Below are 14,793 nucleotides of genomic sequence, written 5' to 3'. Positions count from 1 at the left end.
TAAACAAAAGCATTATAAAAACCCTAGAGTGAGAAGACATTGATTAATCATAATTTATATACTTGTTTCTCTGTATAAAAAGGTAATTGACTATATGTTTTCTCATTATTTCAACTACATGTATTTAAAATTCCAACACATTTGCCCATTAGGTGACAAATATTCCTTGGAAGACGACTCATCCATGAGTGAATTGATGACAATCTTGCAATCTTAACCTTATCATGGATGTCTTAGCTAAGGTTCCCTGGTTAACATATAATTGACCAATCTATTGCAGCAGTTCTTGCTATAACCGTTGCCATAGACCCTTAAAATTAAATATTTATTTAAAATATGTTGCACTCTATGGCAGGTTCACTATACAACTGCTGCCAAAAACCCAATTCTTTTTTTTTACTACTTCGGGTGTTGGTGAACCGAGGCAAAAACTCACCCTTTTTAAGAGTGGTATATAAAGGAAAGTTTCAAATTTCGTCCCATTCTATGCATACACACTCTCTCTCTCCAAATATCTAATCTTCTATTTTCTCCTCCTTCTCTCTAAAAATCCTCATCAGTTAATAAGTTGTTCTTCGTTCAGAAGGAGTTTAGGTGATCCTTGAGCTGAAGGATTTCTTTTCAACCAGTTAATCTAGTGATTTTGAGTCAGTAAGTTTCATCTTCTCTTCTTAGTGTTTCGATTTCTGGTGCATGCAAAGGAAATTTCGTTGCATGTGTTCATCAACTTCTTTTTCTCATTTCTGATCATGTTCTCAGTTTCTTTTTAAATCAATGATCTTTAGGTGTTTTTAGATTTTCTTGAAGTTCAAACAATTTCCTGAAGGGTTAAAAGCTTTCTGTTTAGTCAAGAGGTAAGGGAAGATAGTTAATTTAATTATTTGGTTGATGATGTAGGACATTGATGTTTGATGGCTTTGCATGTGTGTGAAACTGAATGATTGTGTGTTTGGTATTGTTATGGAATACTCTTAAGTGTTGTATTCATGTTGATTGTGATTCTGCTTAATTTTGTTCAGTGGCCGAGTGATTTAAGGAGGAAGTGTGATAGTAAAGATGGAGAATTTGTGTTAGGTGTGAGTTTGGTCTATATACTATAAGTTGGGAAGAACGAAAGTAATTAGTAAAGATTTGGTGTTAATCATAATTCTGTAGTCATTCTGCAGAATTATGCAGTTCGCTGAGGGTCCTTCGTTGACCGTTCAGTTTTCTTATTGTGTTCGGTCTTAACTAAGTTTTACTTCTGTAGAGCTTTTCAATTAATGATCGATCAGTCTTGTGCTAGTATTATGTTTTAGTTATAGCAATCGTTCTTAGTGAGGTGTGTGGTCTCTTAAGTAACGATCGGTATTAATGAGTTGTAGGATCTCTTAGTAGTGATCGATCTTAGTGGGTGTGTGGTCTCTTAGTAGCTATCGTTCTTGGTGGGTTAAGTGGTCTCTTAAGTAGAGATCGGTCTTAGTGGATTGTGTGGTCTCTTAGTACCGCTCGTTCTCTAGTGCTAGACCTCGTACTTGCATTCGGTTTTAAATGCGTTCGACCTAAGTTATAGGTGTTCGGCTTAAGTCATAAGCGTTTGGCCTAAACTTAGTATTTGGACTAGTGGTAGTATTCGGTCATGATGTGGTACTCGGAATCCTCTAATTGTCGGTCATTAATAGTGCTCGGTTTTCTCTTCTGCTGTATCTATTATTGATCGTTCGGTCTCCAACATTCACAAGGTGTTCGGTCTTGTTATTCAATGTTGGTGATTTCTGTCTGGCTTATATTCATAGTTATTCCAGTGTGTTATTTTAATTAATTGATCCAATTACTTTGATGACTTATGTATGCATTATCAAAATGGTGTAAAAAGGAAAAGTATGGTATGATAATTGTAATATGGATGTGAAAGAGAATTCCAAGGAGGAATGTCTCAGTGATTTGGTATCAAGGTGGTAGTAAAGTATGAATATGGACAGCGAAATCCACGACGTGCATCCTGACATTCTAATGATTACCAAGTCTTAAGTAGAGATGGGTAAGTCATGTAGTGAGAATAACAGGAGGTCCTAGTCATAGGGTATCGTAGGTGAGTTATAACGGACTAACCCTGTGTGGCAGTTGAGGGTATCCAGTTACTACATCACCCGGGTGCACGAATGGCCCAAGCTACATATTCATACAATCTGGATGGTCAAGTCAAGTAGTTGGTCCTTGCATAAATTAATGTGTTCAGTTTTGGTTTGTTTGAATGGTAGGTCATTGCATGAACTTGCTTAGTTTGGAGGTTACATAATTATGTATTTGTTGAACTTGCATGATAACTTAATCAATTAAATTACTCTAGTTTATCCTTTTTTTCTATCTTGTTCATGTTTTCATTCGGTACTCTTTAATTGCAATGATCACCTCATGGGTGTGAGCAGAGGGAGACGAATGTTCGTTGGAGAAGGCGTTGGATGACGAGAACCCTAATGTTTAGATTATGATCGTTCGATCATATAATGGTTTATAGCTTTGTGTGAACCATTCAGTCACAACTCTAATTTTGTATTAACTGTTCAGTTGTGTACATAGTTTTGTAATAGTATAGGAACTTGGTAAAGTTTTAAATTTTATGGTTATTTTGTAATAACTGTAAGGTTAACTTTATTTCCAGTAACTATCCTATTGTATTATTATATGATAACTCTTTTATATAGTTTTATGCTATATTTTTGGGATGTTACAATAATTATCATGGTTTGATTTCATCTTCATCCTTTCTCTTACTCCTTCTCTTTTTTCTTTTTCATTTTAATCTTTTGTGTCTCCTCCTCTTCTTCAACATTGTTATTATTAAGAATCGTAAATAATTAAATTTATATTTTTGAAAAAAAAATGGATAGAAGGATTTATCACAATTTTCATTGCTTAACAAAAGAAAAAATCTACTTTTTATTGGAAAATACTAGATAAAAGAATAGATCCGCTTGCTAGATTGCATAAATCCACAGTTAAAAAAGGTTCAAGTAAATGATTATCCCCGTAACAAAATACTCAAAATTGTCACAATTAAACATGACGTGGTGAGAAATCTGTTCTGTGACTAATTCTAATGTTTTAGTAATGTGCAGTTGTTAACAACTGCAACAAAAACTATTTAAAAATATTCAATGATATTATATTTACAGGAATACAAAGTTATCAGAGAGGAAAAAATTGACTTTGCAAAGATTAAGATTTACACATATTTGATTCATTCTGGGCCGTAATAAAGATGATTATAAATAAACTGCGACTAAGTCGACAAAAATTGCAACTAATATTATATTTTTTTAAGTCAAATTTTTCTTTCAGAAGTTGATTCCTTTTATGAGTATTGATGCTATTAGAATATCTGAGCTAAATTAATAAGTTGAAGTGGTGTATGAGAATTATTGTAAAATCTTCTTACAATGGATTTAACTGTTATGGATAAAATAATAACTAATAACAGTATGTTTATCAATGTGATATTTATTTTTTTTGTTATGACCGAACCTAATTAATTTTGATATTAATAAAACATTAAATATTTATAGAAATAATGTTAACTATTTAATTAAAAAAATACAAGTAAATGTGAAATAATTAACATACTTTATCCTCTTCTTTTATGAGTTAAAACTGATTAAATATGAGCGGTTTTAAGTATAGTAAGTAAGAAAGGGACTTTAATAAAGTAAGAGATAATAGTTAATAACTATATAATTAAGATTACAGATAATACATGGTTTAATATAAAAGCATTAGATATTTAAAAGTATGAGAGTTGTATTTTTCTGTTTATAATATTTAATTCGAAAAATGGTTAAAAAGGATTTGGACAGTGTTGTGGGTGCCAACCAGCCTCGATTTACGCGCAATCGCCTTTTCTTCATTGCCGCGTTCTTCTCCATTTTTTGGACCCACTTGCTTCCCTTTCTTAAACACATTCTCTCCATTTTTTACTTTTACTTTAATACCCAACAAAATTTCAATTAGAGTATGCTCTCTTTTTCAATCACACATGCCACACACCACTCTAATCTATCTTTCCTCTTTCGAAGAATTTTAATATATCGATATAATCAAGATAGGAAAATTTACTGTGCTTATTTTTCCGACAACAGATTTATTTGATAGATATAATATCTTTGAACTTTACATAAAAATTAATAATAATTTCAATTTAAAATATTTAGATAATAATTTTATGATTTTTAATGAATAGATTTTTTTTAATATAAGACTTAAACACACATTAAAATTATATATAATTTTAATATATATATATATATATATATATATATATATATATATATATATATATATATATATTATTTTAGTGAAGTATATAGTTGTGTATTATTGTTTAAGGAAATGCTTGATTATTTAAGATAATGAAAGAAATGAAGACATCAATTATCATTGAAAATAGTATATTTTTTTTCTACATTTTATTTTTTCATTACAATGTGAATTATTTAAGTATTCATAAGGATTTTGATATTTAAAAAGTCAAATCTTGACAATCATCTTAAATATTTTTCTATCATTACAGAAAAAAAGTTATCACTTCATAACCAATAGGGCAATGACCAAAAGATTGAAGCTAGAATCCTCAATATTGTTAAGAAGTTGACCTACACGGATAAAATATGGATTCTAATAATGATTAACAATAAGTGCACAATACAAAATAAGATTTATAACAAACTTGGGCCTTCACTAATATGTTAACAGTGAAAAACTCATTAAATATCTTTATAAAGAGGAGAAGAAGCTAGGGTAAAAGGTAATCTTTTCTAAAATGATAATACTATAGTTCGACAATTTGATCTCCTTTTGAGTTTTTCTACAGATACTACTCGTTCAGATCGAGAGTCAAGAGTTGAGAACCGTGGTCATGAATGATAAGGAGAGAAAACAAGAACGAACTTACGTTTGAAGACAAGTCAACATGAGGCAGGAGTGGTCTTTAAGGTTGTTCGATTACTGTAAGAACATTTTGGCCCTTCTTTTACCACATAAAGATGAAATGTCATGAATTTGTTAAACATCTAACACTTTATGCTCCCAATGTTGATGATGATTAGACATTGTTGATGATGATTGAATAACTCCCTTTCGAAAACACCTAGAAGGAATTCTAGTGGGCAATGACAAGAAGGAGAGGTCTATTGCAAAAAGAGGCTCACACTTTGGACTTATTGTATCACCAATAGTCAAGCTGAGTATGTAACGCACGAGATACATAATGGAGTGTGAGACTTGCATTCCAAACATCGAAGAATGATGGCTCAAGTGCCATTGGTCGGATACTACTAGCCTAAAATAAGGGAAGATTACACCAAATTTGTGAAGAAATGTCAAAGCCGCCAAGAACACAACCATCTTATCCACCTACTGCCAACAAAATTACAATAAATCACCTCTCCATGGTTGTTCACATGATGGGGGATGAACATTTTCGCCTCTTTCCTCCTAGCATCAGACAACACAAGGTTTTATTAGTAGTCGTGGACTACTTTACAAAATGGATAAAGATAGAGCTTATAACAACCAGACATGTTCAGGGTTTTATATGGAAGAGAATTATGTGTCGATACGACATCCCTCACTCTATAGTTTTCGATAATGACAAAGAGTTCATCATGAAAAATTGTAAGAATTCTATGAACCTTGACATCAAATGGATGAACAACTAGATTGAGTACCTTCAAACTAACGGTCAAATCAAATTTATTAATAAAGTCATACTAACCTAACTTCAAAAAAAATTGGGCACAAGCAAAAATAGATGAAAAGAAGACTTGTTGAAAGTCCTATTGATCTATCGGTGCATCCCCCAATTACCAATTGGGGAGACACAGTACAACCTTACCTATGGAATCAATACAATGTTGTCGATAGAGGTTAGGGAGTCAATCCTAAGAAGAAAGGTGGAGAACTTAAAGATGAATATCGAATGAATCGTCTTAGTATTCCTAAGAATCTCGATATCAAAAAAATTCCCAACTTACTATCAAATGTCATTCTAAATGTCTTGTTGATGACCCTAGAAAAAAATGTTACCATGTTTTGATTGACAAGATGACAATCAAAAGATTAAAACTAGAACTCTCGATATCGACATATAACACCATACTAGATAAAATATGAATCCTAATAATGGTTAACAATATATCTAAAATACAAAACAAAATTAAGACATAGGAAAAGTTAGAATAAAAGGTTATTTTTTTCAGTCGAATACGATAATTTGATTTTCTATTGACTTGAGTATTAAAAAATTTCCAGCAAGTATCACTTCTTTCGTAACTGAGAGTGAAGAACCAAGAACCGTGGCCGCGATCCATAAAAGAAGGAGAGAAGAGTGGACATAGGAGAGAGGAATGGTCTTCGGATCCTGTAAGAACCTAATACATCGTATTTTGCTTTTGTTTTGAGGAAAAAAAACAAAGCAAAGGCACACATTTTTACTCCGTGTAAGAAAATCAGGTATTTGAAGAACAACTTTACTTTTTAAGTGAGTTCATCAATTAAGTTAACGGAATTCTAAAATCACTTTTCTAGTATAATAATTAAACTAGGGTCTCTCACATAAATCAATCAATCCTTCTGTCAGCTCATGGTTTGTTTTTTAAGGTTTTCTTCGTTTCTTCTCAGAAATACGAACATCACATGAACAGATTCATTTGATGTCAGTGTGTCATAATTTTTGTATGGTTTTGTATAATTCTATAATCATGTGAGTTCTTATCACTGGAAATATTCTTTTACTGCATTTTATCCAATTTCCCTGACAAGTAACTTAAATAGACCATTAAATTAAATGTAAAACTGGTTAAATGATTGAAGAATCTGCAGAGAGTGAATAGTATAATTGGAATTGGGGACCAATAGAAGAGGACAAGTTTCATTCATGGGAATTGGTTTTGAACATTATTTAATTAAAGTAAGAACCGCGTTGACATGTAAAGTAATGGGATTGAGCAAGAACAGAAAAACAGAAATATCTAACGCTCCCTATTATTTTTTTTTTCAAAACCCTATTTCCAATGAACAGACAGAAATAAAAGTCAAGCGTAGTTGGTAACCAGCTCACCTCTGCCGCAGAACGGCAGTGGCATTTTAGGAATAATGTCACACTCCATGGCCTTTTATTTTTCTACAGCTTCGACTCACCCATTTTTCACTTCATTATTTTATTAATTAATTCAAATAAATCTTCAAAATTTAAAACTAAATAACGCTTCAATATTAATTATGTATATATATTATATATTTTTTCTTTTTTAAAATACTTTTACTCATAAACTCCATCAAATAGATTATGAAGTATAACGTTGGCTGCTTAAACCTGTGGGAGAGTGTGATAAGTGAGAGTTCAAAATAATATTTGGATATGGCCAATAAAAAGCTTTAAGTTATATTAAAACCATGTTGTACGGCTATAGTTATGTAACAAGTCAAATGCACTCATCATAGTGCTTTTTCACTTTCTTATTTTATTACGGAATATTGGGACTCGGATTTTTTTTTCATATTATTATTTCTTGTCCAGTATCCATAATTGAAAATAAAAAAATTTAATATATTTTTTTATATTTTATTTTTACTATTTCTATTATATCATTTACTTAATGTTTATCGTTTTCTTAATTATGAAAATCGAAAAATGTATTGTAAAAGTAGAATTATATTAAGAAAATAAAACTATTAGTTGAGTAATATAAAAGAGGTGTGCAAACTAAAATTAGCTTAAAAATGTTACTTACAGTGCTAAAAACTAGATCCAATCTCAAAATCTTTAAATTATACTTTTTTACGAACTTAGATTAAGAAATTGCGATTTTTTATGCTTGATGAATCTTTAAAAGATTAAAAAGAAATCGGTCAAGTCTTTTATGAAAAAACGAGGTAAAATCTATTATAAGAAATTACTATTTATAATTTATTGCAAAATGTCTTGTAAATATCCTTATTGTTAGCCAAGTTTTTAAAGAAATCTTGACATAATAGAAGAAAATAAATCATTAATTAGGAAATACGTTAATGTTGTATCTGTTTTCAATAATTTACTCTTGGAAGAGATTGTGTAAGACGAATTTGTAAGTGAATAGTGTGTTTCAATTCAAGGATTTGAGGTTGAACGAATGCTTCAATTGCGGGATTAGCTCGATATATATCTCATATTGCTGAGTGATGGGATTTGGCAAGGGGAGAGGGATGTTTATACTATATTATTTTTGTTTAATTTTACGGGTCTTTCTTATTTTCATGTGCCACCATTTATATTCAATTAAAAAATATAATTTTTTTAATATTCATTGGTTATGAAATGAACTTTAAAGCTTAATTCAACCTTACAAAATCAACTCGTAAGGAGATGTTTTCACCCACTTATATATATTGTAAATTGACATTATCTTTAGACGATGTGGGACTTTCAACACATTTCCCCTCACACCGAGGTATATACATCTCATCCATGTGACTACACATTAATGGGTGGTTCGATTACGATCCTGATACCGTGTGGAATAATATACCCAACAAATATCGTGTTAATAAGTGAACTTAATTCAACCTTACAAAACTGACTTGTAAGATGATGTTTGTACCCACTTATATATTGTAAATTGACCTTATCTCTAGTTAACGTGAGAGTTGAAATCGCTAAACCAAAAAAGTTTAATAAAAGTTTAATTGAAAATATATAAATTAAATTTATGAAACACTTGGTTAAAAAACTTTAAATGTCAATAGTAAAACTTTATTTAGAATTAAGGACACATGTATTGAAATTTCTATTTTTATTCATTTACATTTATATAATATGTTATCTCACTAGTATAGTGAAGACTTTCTATGACGGGTGCAAAATTGACATAGAATGCATCTTTATGTCGTTGATGATGCTAACGAGAGTGTCCTGACAACATTGTTCAAGTCCCAACCGAGCCACCTCAACTTCTTCTTCGAACACATATACCACTATAAAATCCTAGCCTCTACGTGCACCTTTCTTAAGGTCGCATGCACCGTCTTCTTCATTGGCATTGACAAGTCTGGCTTCGTTGTAGACACTCATCTGACTTGGTATTTATTCTACATTTTTATCCCTGGTTGATGCGCTCCACAACGACATTGACATCCTTAACGACCAAGACGTGCTCATCCTCCTTAGCTAGTCAGGCACCACCGAGGGACTCCTTCACATGGTGTCTTGTGTGAGGGAAAAAGGGTGCACTTCTCCACGTGCTCACCTCTATTGAAGGTAACACATTGGCCGCAATGTGTGCATTGGTAGTGCATTTGTCTTTCTAGAAAGAACTATTCTTGTTAAACCTTGCACTGATCTCATCCACTTCTATTCAGATGGTTTTTGGGGACACCATAACCATCACACTCATGGAGGCGAGAAATCTCACCAATGATGAGTATAACGCAAAGCATTATATCGGCATGATTGGGAAGAGTCTCATCTTCAAGGTTATTTTTCTCTTCTTTGCATATACATTTATTTTTCCTTAATTTGTTTCTGATTCAAGAAAGAGAATAAAAATATGGATCATGTTATGTTAACAACTTTTTTTAACAACTTTTTAACAATAGATTAAGTGTCACTATTTTATTTTTCCGTATATTTAAAATGGACCAATCACAAGCTACCACATAAGTTGTTATAAAAAAATTATCAGAAATATTGTTAAAAAGATATTTTCCAAAAATATACTCGAAAGCACACTTTTATGTCTATTCAAATTATAATTGGCAAGTCAAATTTATTAACTAAAAATTCTCACGGTTTTAGTTACGGCCAGAGGAAAATTATATTATTATGAAAATATTATGAAAAAAAGTGACACACGCTGCTGGTGCCCTAATTTTTGTGTTTAATGTTTAACTATTGTCTTAGAAAAAAAGATAACTTAAATCATATACGAGTTTGTTTTTTTTTTTTTCTCGCAGTTTCTATTTTGATGCCGTGAACTTAGGTTCTAACCATATATATAGTGCTGCATAAAAATGTATTTTCTTCTTACGTAAATCTGATACCCACTGTTGTTAAATTCATTCATTTTTGTAAACGAAATTAAAAGAAAACCAGTGGCATATATATGGAAATATTCGAAAAACTATATTAAAGATAAAGTGATAAACGAAGTCGAAAAATGATAAGTTTTTATAATTTTTATTTGGTGGTTGTGCAAAGTTATGAGCATACTGCTTCCCTCACGCAGAGTAACGCGAAAGAAAGGTACCTAATCATGTTAACATGCATGGTTGTCTCAACCACAACGTTTTTTCCTATTTTGTTTTAATACCATTTCTCTCTCTCTTTCACCTTATTCAAATTCACCAATGTTAAGACTAAGATCAACACAAATTCATTAAGATTAAACAATATCACGTAAATATATTTCAAATTCCACAGTTTCCTTTTATGCTACTGCTATTTATTAATTTAGGTAAAACTAATAAATTAATACAAAATTATTAAACGGAATATTGAGAATAACGTGTCTCGTTTTTAATACGACAAATAACAATTAAATTATATTTTAGTCAAGTTAAAATTACAGGCTCAAATAACTCATTATGAAATTTTATAACATCTTTTTCCAAATGTATAAACCACTGTTTCACTTCACCTCTTTTTTAGTTTTATTTAGAAATAATTAGACGAACAGTTCTTTTCCCATTAATTATGGTGTCTTAATTTGAAAAATCTTTTCATTATTTCGAGTGTAAAGCTATGTACAGTCAAATTTGGGATTTCGTAATCGTTTTATGATCTGATTTTATTTTTTCTTGTTACTTAATTATACAATATTATTCCTTTAGAAGATAGCTTTAGGACCTTAAGTCCGTTAATATTGAATCGTTAGTCTCAATTATCTTATTTAAAATATTATTTATTTTAAAATTTGGAGTTTTGTCACAATTTTACTTTATAAAAATACATAAAAAAGTTAAAAAAGAAAATATATTTAAATTATTCTTAACCTTGTTTTTAAAAAAAATAAAAAACTATTGAATATATATACAAAATTACAAAATTTTAAAGGTGTGTATGTGGAGGGACATAATTTATCGTGTTTCTTTCAACAGAGCTAAATGACTTATGTATATTTATTATGAAAAACGAGAATAAGAAAAAGGAAAAGTGTAATTTGCTAACTGTGATGCTTGAATAAAGGACACTGAATGGCATCTTTGTTGCCCTTAGATCATTTGAGTGATAGAAAGATCTATAAAGTGGGTTACGTGTTCACTACTTATTTTGAATTTCAAGCAAATAACAGTATCTCATGAAAGTTTCCCAACTTTACCATCATAAACAGATAAATTACAATTTGAATTTCCTCAGATATCCATTTTTTTACGTGAAAATTTATCAAGAACTGTCATTTAAATTCAACCAAACTATATAAAAATAATTCAAATCCTAGTTGTGGTCCTTGAATTTGTGTTTATGACATGCTAAAACTACTACTAACAATTTCAACTATTGACTCCACCTGATTCTTCTCCTATTCATAGTTTCCCACCTAATCTAACCCTACCTCAGGACTCTTGTATCACACAAGAATAATTATGCACTTATATATAAAAAGAGCGAAATTTATTGAAAATTTTCATGTTGAAATATAAAATAATTTAAAAGTTTTGATAAATTTTGTTTAATGTATTGATAGTGCCACGAATTAATAATCTTAAGTATATTTGAAAATCACGAGTTAGTTAAAGAAAATATGAGGTGGAAACACTCTATCTGGATACGTTACTGCACATCACTATGGTGGAATTAAAGCCCCAAAACTAGTTATATTATATCAAAGCGTCAATTAAAGCTAACTTGGTAGGATAAAGTAGTTATCATGATCACCGTAATTTAAATACAAAATAATCTCTTACCCGAATAACATGCTTATTGGTTCTAAAAAAATCTGAAAATCACATTCGATTAGGAAAGAAATATGTAATAATATTATTGTCTCATTGTGTTTTCTTATTTTGGAAAATTGACTCTGCCTCATAATTATGCTCCGATTTACTATATACATTCATAAAATAAAATAAAAAGATGGTTGGTTATATAAAATTATTCAACAAATTAAAATTATCATTGTTGAAGGGATCGTGTCATAAAAATGTGATGAAGGAAATATTCAGCATTTGAGTATAACAAAAGAAATGGAATACGTTGTGCAATTTACATTTTATATTATGAAACGGAAACAGCGGGGAGAAAATGGGTGTGGCGCCGTTGGCCGAACTTGTTACCTATTAATTAGGTAAATGTGCAATTACATTGAAAAATAATAGATTTAAGAAGGAAGCGAGTAAAGCGTCACGTGGTGATAATTTTGTTCTGAAATTCTTCCATAACTAAGCACACACAAAGAATGGTAATATTGTTGAATTAAGAACCAAAAGTAACAAGGAATTTACCACCCAATAAATATTATGCTTAGAAAGGAATGGATGTGTTTTCCTTTGTTTCTCCTCAGACAAGGGAAAAAGTCCAAATATACCATAATGAAAATTATTGGCATTAAATAGAGTTTTACCAAGCTCTGATTATGGCTGTGCTGTAAACGAGTGAGGGAAGAAACGTTACAAGGACTGGATCGTAACAGTTTCGTTCTTTCCCACTTTTTCACACGAGAAAACGGAAAATAAAAAAAGAAAAAAAAGTGAGTGAGTAGAGAGTGGGAAGTTGGCAACCACCTAAGCCGGTGAACCGGTAAACTGTTCAAAGTTTCAAAGGGTCTTCATCGCCGTACACACTATATAAGTATTTCTTGACGAATCGCAACGAACAAGAAGGTCCCATCCCATTGCGCATTCATAACATTTCACTCCCTCTTTGGCCACTCTTGAAATCCGTGCAGTGCTAGTCCCAAACCGGACACAGAGATGAGAGAGAGGCACTGAACGCAGAACAGCGTTGCCGTTTTGAAGGACGCAAAACGACGAAGCAAAACGCGTTTGGAAGAGCACCTTAACTGACAACTGTACCAGTGGAAAATCGACGACGGTATGGTCGTGACTGTCACTACTGCATCGATATTTTGTTTCATTTCACCGCCACGAAATTGGATCTGACTTGCTGATTCCCAATATCTTCAAATTATTCTCACTGCTTGGAGACACTTTCGAACGATTCACACACTTTTTATTTCGCTGTCAAAGTGAAAACCAAAAGCACGATTTTCTCACAGGCCTCGCTCTCAATTACTGCAGATTTTATTCAGCAGCTCGCTGAAGCAGTGAGCCGAAGCACCGTGTGTAGAAGAACCGAATGGGAAAATCGACCAACGGTAAGAGAGACTGGACGCAGATGTACGCGATCTACGGAATGGAGCAGCGCCAAACCCTAATTTTCCTCCTCTGCCAGGCGATGCTCTTCTCTGTGTTGTCTGTTCTGTATCTTCTTTATTTTGATCTCGTTTGCAACTTTTTCGAGCGAATCTTTTCCGGCGCCGGCGGCACCGCGCGATTTGCGGCAGGAATCACTGGCTCGGTCACGGCGCTCTCCGCGCTGTGCCTCTTCTTTGCGGCGGCGAACTTTTTTTACTCCTCCGTGCCGCTGCACTTCGACATGGCTCAGCGCATAGTCTCCGCCGTGCACGACTGGTCCTCCGTGAAGCTCGCGCTTGACCTCGGCTGCTGCGGTCGCGGCATCCTCCTGAACGCGGTGGCGACGCAGATGAAGAAGGAAGGGAGCTCCGGTCGCGTCGTCGGCCTGGACCGGTCGAAGCTCACGACGATGTCGACTCTCCGCGCGGCAAAGATGGAAGGAGTAGGCGAGTACGTGACGTGCCGCGAGGGCGACGCGCGGCGGCTGCCGTTTCCGGATAACTACTTCGACGTGGTGGTGTCCGGCGTGTTCGTGCACACGGTGGGGAGGGAGTACGGCGCTCGGACGGCGGAGGCTGCGGCTGAGAGGATGCGCGCGGTGGCGGAGTTGGTTAGAGTAATGAAGCCTGGTGGAGTGGGAGTGGTGTGGGACCTATTGCACGTGCCGGAGTACGTGCTTAGGTTGCAGGAGTTGAAGATGGAAGATGTAAGAGTCTCCGAGCGTGTAACGGCCTTCATGGTGAGCAGCCAAATCGTTTCATTCCGGAAGCCCAGTCAACACGTGCATGGCCCCGCCGAGGTTCGCCTGGATTGGAGATTATGTTGACGGTGGAATTTTTCACACTAAATAGAAAAGTAATAAACATATATCATACTGAGAAATGTTTTTTTGTTAAAATGTTTTATTTTTTTTTAAAAAAAAAGAAAAGATATGAGTGAATATCTTAAGGTTAGTTTATGGCTGGGGAGACGAAGTCGAACCAGATGTTGAAAAAAAAAATGTCAACAAAAAGATGGATAGCTTAATAACTTGATGACAGATCTGGAACAGAATTTTTGTATATGTTGATGGTTATATAGATAGCAATGAAATTTCAGCCCTTTTGGTATATATTGTTCTTATTTGTTTTTTGATTTTTCGTAAAATTGATTTTACCTGATAACTTGATCTTTTAGGTTTTGTGGGTTAGATTGTGGAAAAACTTGTCTTACATCTTTGAATGAGTTTTTTGTGATTTTGCTACGGTTGCAAATTGTTGAAAGGAGTTTAATTATGACCTGAGGGAAAAGCCGGTGATTGTGGGTTGAATAGATGAACAGTGAGGACAAGGAAATAGATGGTAACTTTTGTATTTTATTTTTTTGAGCCTGAAGATGTCGTTGTCTTTATTTAAATTTAGGGGTTTTGGTTTCCTCTCTCCATGTGAGGTT

At 33.0% G+C, this 14,793-nt stretch overlaps 1 protein-coding gene and 1 pseudogene across 1 annotated transcript; both read left to right on the top strand.

The window, feature by feature from the left end:
* The first annotated feature begins 5,553 nt into the window (after window positions 1–5,553).
* On the top strand, window positions 5,554–9,891 carry LOC148196635 (putative arabinose 5-phosphate isomerase pseudogene; annotated as a pseudogene).
* Window positions 9,892–12,478: 2,587 nt separating this feature from the next.
* Window positions 12,479–14,471, top strand: LOC124827804 (S-adenosyl-L-methionine-dependent methyltransferases superfamily protein). The gene is made up of 2 exons (XM_047300950.2): window positions 12,479–13,039; window positions 13,246–14,471. The coding sequence occupies exon 2, from the start codon at window positions 13,304–13,306 to the stop codon at window positions 14,186–14,188; it is 885 nt and encodes a 294-aa protein (XP_047156906.1). The 5' UTR covers window positions 12,479–13,039; window positions 13,246–13,303; the 3' UTR covers window positions 14,189–14,471.
* The last annotated feature ends 322 nt before the right edge of the window (window positions 14,472–14,793 follow it).

This window comes from Vigna umbellata, chromosome 6, assembly GCF_029865625.1.
Source record: "Vigna umbellata cultivar VRB3 chromosome 6, Vumbellata_1.0, whole genome shotgun sequence".
Taxonomy (NCBI): Eukaryota; Viridiplantae; Streptophyta; class Magnoliopsida; order Fabales; family Fabaceae; genus Vigna; species Vigna umbellata.
Note: the sequence above shows the minus strand (reverse complement) of the source record. Positions and strands in the feature narration are given on the sequence as shown.

Excerpts from the sequence above, each read along its gene's own strand:
- LOC124827804 (XM_047300950.2), top strand. The coding sequence starts at position 13,304 with ATGGGAAAATCGACCAACGGTAAGAGAGACTGGACGCAGATGTACGCG.